The following is a 2510-nucleotide window of genomic DNA, read 5'->3' on the forward strand; positions in this document are numbered from 1 at the left end:
ATGAGCCTTAAGTCATGTCTCTTCAGAAAAAAAAGGTCCAGCTCTTCACAGACAAACTTCTTCCAATCTTGTTACTTCACTGAACAAGCAAAAAAGAATATGAAATCGCCCTACCATTCTATGATCTACCAGCTAGGTCTTAACCTAGTTTGGCGTAAGGGTAGCAATGCTTAACAGTTTAATCCGTTTAACTTATTTCAACTCATTATAAATCAAGCTAAATTACCTATTTAACGAAATGGTCAAGTTTGGAATTGGATTTTTTTGACTCACTCGATAAACAGGTCGGGTTCGAGTCAATAAATTTTTGATCTACCATATATTCGACCTAATCTGTATCTTATTCGATCCGACCCGATTGCCACCCCTAGCTCGGAGTAAACTTCGACAAAGGAAATCCACTTTCATACCATATTATGGTCTAGATGCAACAAAGTGAGAAATAGAGATGGGTAAAGATTACCGATGATTTTATCTCCAATTCAACTTTGCAGTTGCACTGCTACTCATATTACAATTCTGACTACTTAACTACACATAGCAGCAACAAAATGATTTGATTGCAGAGACTAATACCAAGACAGCTTTTTGCCTCCTCTCTTACTCCTCTTCGTCCACGTCGGTAACAAACTTACCATTTCCTGGATTCAATGCTGCAATGAAGAAGAAAAGAACATTGAACAACACAAGCGGCTCGATTTCATTGATAGGCACGCCTGTCTCAATGTTTAACTGCGCTAGAGCTCCTTTTCCTGTGATAATTTCTCCAATTATAGAGAATGCAATCCCCAGCTGTGCTAATCTTCCAACAAAGAGCTCATTGGACTTTGTAAACCCAAACAAGGGACCTTCAAAACAGAACGTGAACAGCATTTAAGGAAGCTGGGAACAGAAGAATGCTCAACTTCATTTATTTCTAAGTAACATGAACACATAATTTGGAGCCAAGAAATTGTGGTTACCTCCTTCCTTTAGTCCTAAAGCAGACCGAATGCCCTTTCCAGGAGGGATGACTGCCTTGTCAAGCCCTGTGGGTGGATCATCTACAAACCTACCACGGTCGCCGAGAGCTCCAATTGCTCCAAGGAGAGTGAAAAGGATGAAGAACAGGAGAAGTGGCTCTGCTTCGTATATTGGTATTCCAGTTTCCAGATTCAATTGTGCTAGGATTCCTTTGCCTGTGATTGCTTCTCCTAGCAGTGATGCCTGCAAATATCGACCACTTTCGAAACTTCGAATACACAACGTAAAGAACCAGAATGATATAGCATAAGCTTCAATGAATTCTCTCTCTCTAGATATATATATTTTTCATTAAAAGGGAGAGATTAGGCTTTAAGATCCTAGTCACATAACCTTCGATGGATTCTCATGCATAACGTTAACCGAATAGCCATATAGATTGGATGGTTACGAGCAATGTGATTGTTAGTTGTTACAATTTTAAGGTGAAATGGCCACAGTGATAAGAATCAAATACTAGGAGCCAATTGCTTGTGTTCTGTTTATTGATTAAAGTTGTTTCCCAGTATTAGCCTAATTGTTGATCGTATAAATCTTCAAAAAATCTCCAAGATTATGCAGCCAAATATCTAAAAGATCATCAAAGAATATTTAAAAATTTGGCTGCATGATCTTGGAGATTTCTTGAAGATTTAATACTCAGAAAAAAAAAAACGAGACTACTGCCTGCATATTCTTCAGTTAGATGATCTAAAGATTGAGGTTAGATACTTACAAGGGCTGCACCGAGAAGGCTTACATTTCATTTTACTATTTGTATTTCTAGTAATTAACTCCCAATAGTTCACTACTCTTATTTTCTATATGAAAAATATACTGACTGGATAGGTTAAGAAAGTAAAGAGAAATAGCTGCATGTCCAATTAGAAGTAGAACTGAATTCACTCACTGCAAATCCAATCATGGCGACACGGCCAACAAAGAGCTCGTTCTGCTTGGTGAAACCAATGCCCCCAGAGGTACCGAAGATACCATCTTCAACTTTTGGCTTGGCCTTCTCTACCTGTAGAAACAAGCACAAACAAGAGTTAGCCATGGAATACAAGATCCAGATATACAAACTTGGTTAGTATCATGAGGTGAAATAAAAACAGACTTCAACCTTCTTTGGTGGAGCCTTGGTTTTAGACTTGAATAGAGCAAGAACTGGGGTATAGGAAGAATAAGAAGGTGACGGTAGTTGCTTGTGAGAAGGCTGAGACAGGAGGAGATGGGAGAATGGTGTCGGCCGGAGACGGCGAAGCTGCGATTGGAGCAACGGCTCTCTCTTGGAATCCGGCAAATGGGCACCAAGTCCAGACGTGAACACGGCGTGAACCATAGCTATGTGCTGGCCTCGGTATCGGACTATCTGAATTCCTTGCCAATTTTTTATGTGAAGGAGAGGATCTTGTGCTTAAATGAGAGGGTGGGATTTGCTTCAGAGATTCAAGCTTGTCGCAGGGATGCGGATAGGGTCTGTGGGCTGTGATGGGCAGTAAGGAGAC

The 2510-nt window shown here is 40.2% G+C and overlaps 1 protein-coding gene across 1 annotated transcript; it reads right to left on the reverse strand.

Moving 5' to 3' along the window:
* Positions 1-436: 436 nt before the first annotated feature.
* LOC103702676 (photosystem II 22 kDa protein, chloroplastic) lies at positions 437-2510 on the reverse strand. The gene is made up of 4 exons (XM_008785205.3): positions 2126-2510; positions 1913-2026; positions 963-1206; positions 437-848 (listed from the first exon to the last, which is right to left on the reverse strand). The coding sequence occupies exons 1-4, from the start codon at positions 2342-2344 to the stop codon at positions 601-603; spliced, it is 825 nt and encodes a 274-aa protein (XP_008783427.2). The 5' UTR covers positions 2345-2510; the 3' UTR covers positions 437-600.

The sequence above is a fragment of the Phoenix dactylifera genome, chromosome 1 (assembly GCF_009389715.1).
Source record: "Phoenix dactylifera cultivar Barhee BC4 chromosome 1, palm_55x_up_171113_PBpolish2nd_filt_p, whole genome shotgun sequence".
Taxonomy (NCBI): Eukaryota; Viridiplantae; Streptophyta; class Magnoliopsida; order Arecales; family Arecaceae; genus Phoenix; species Phoenix dactylifera.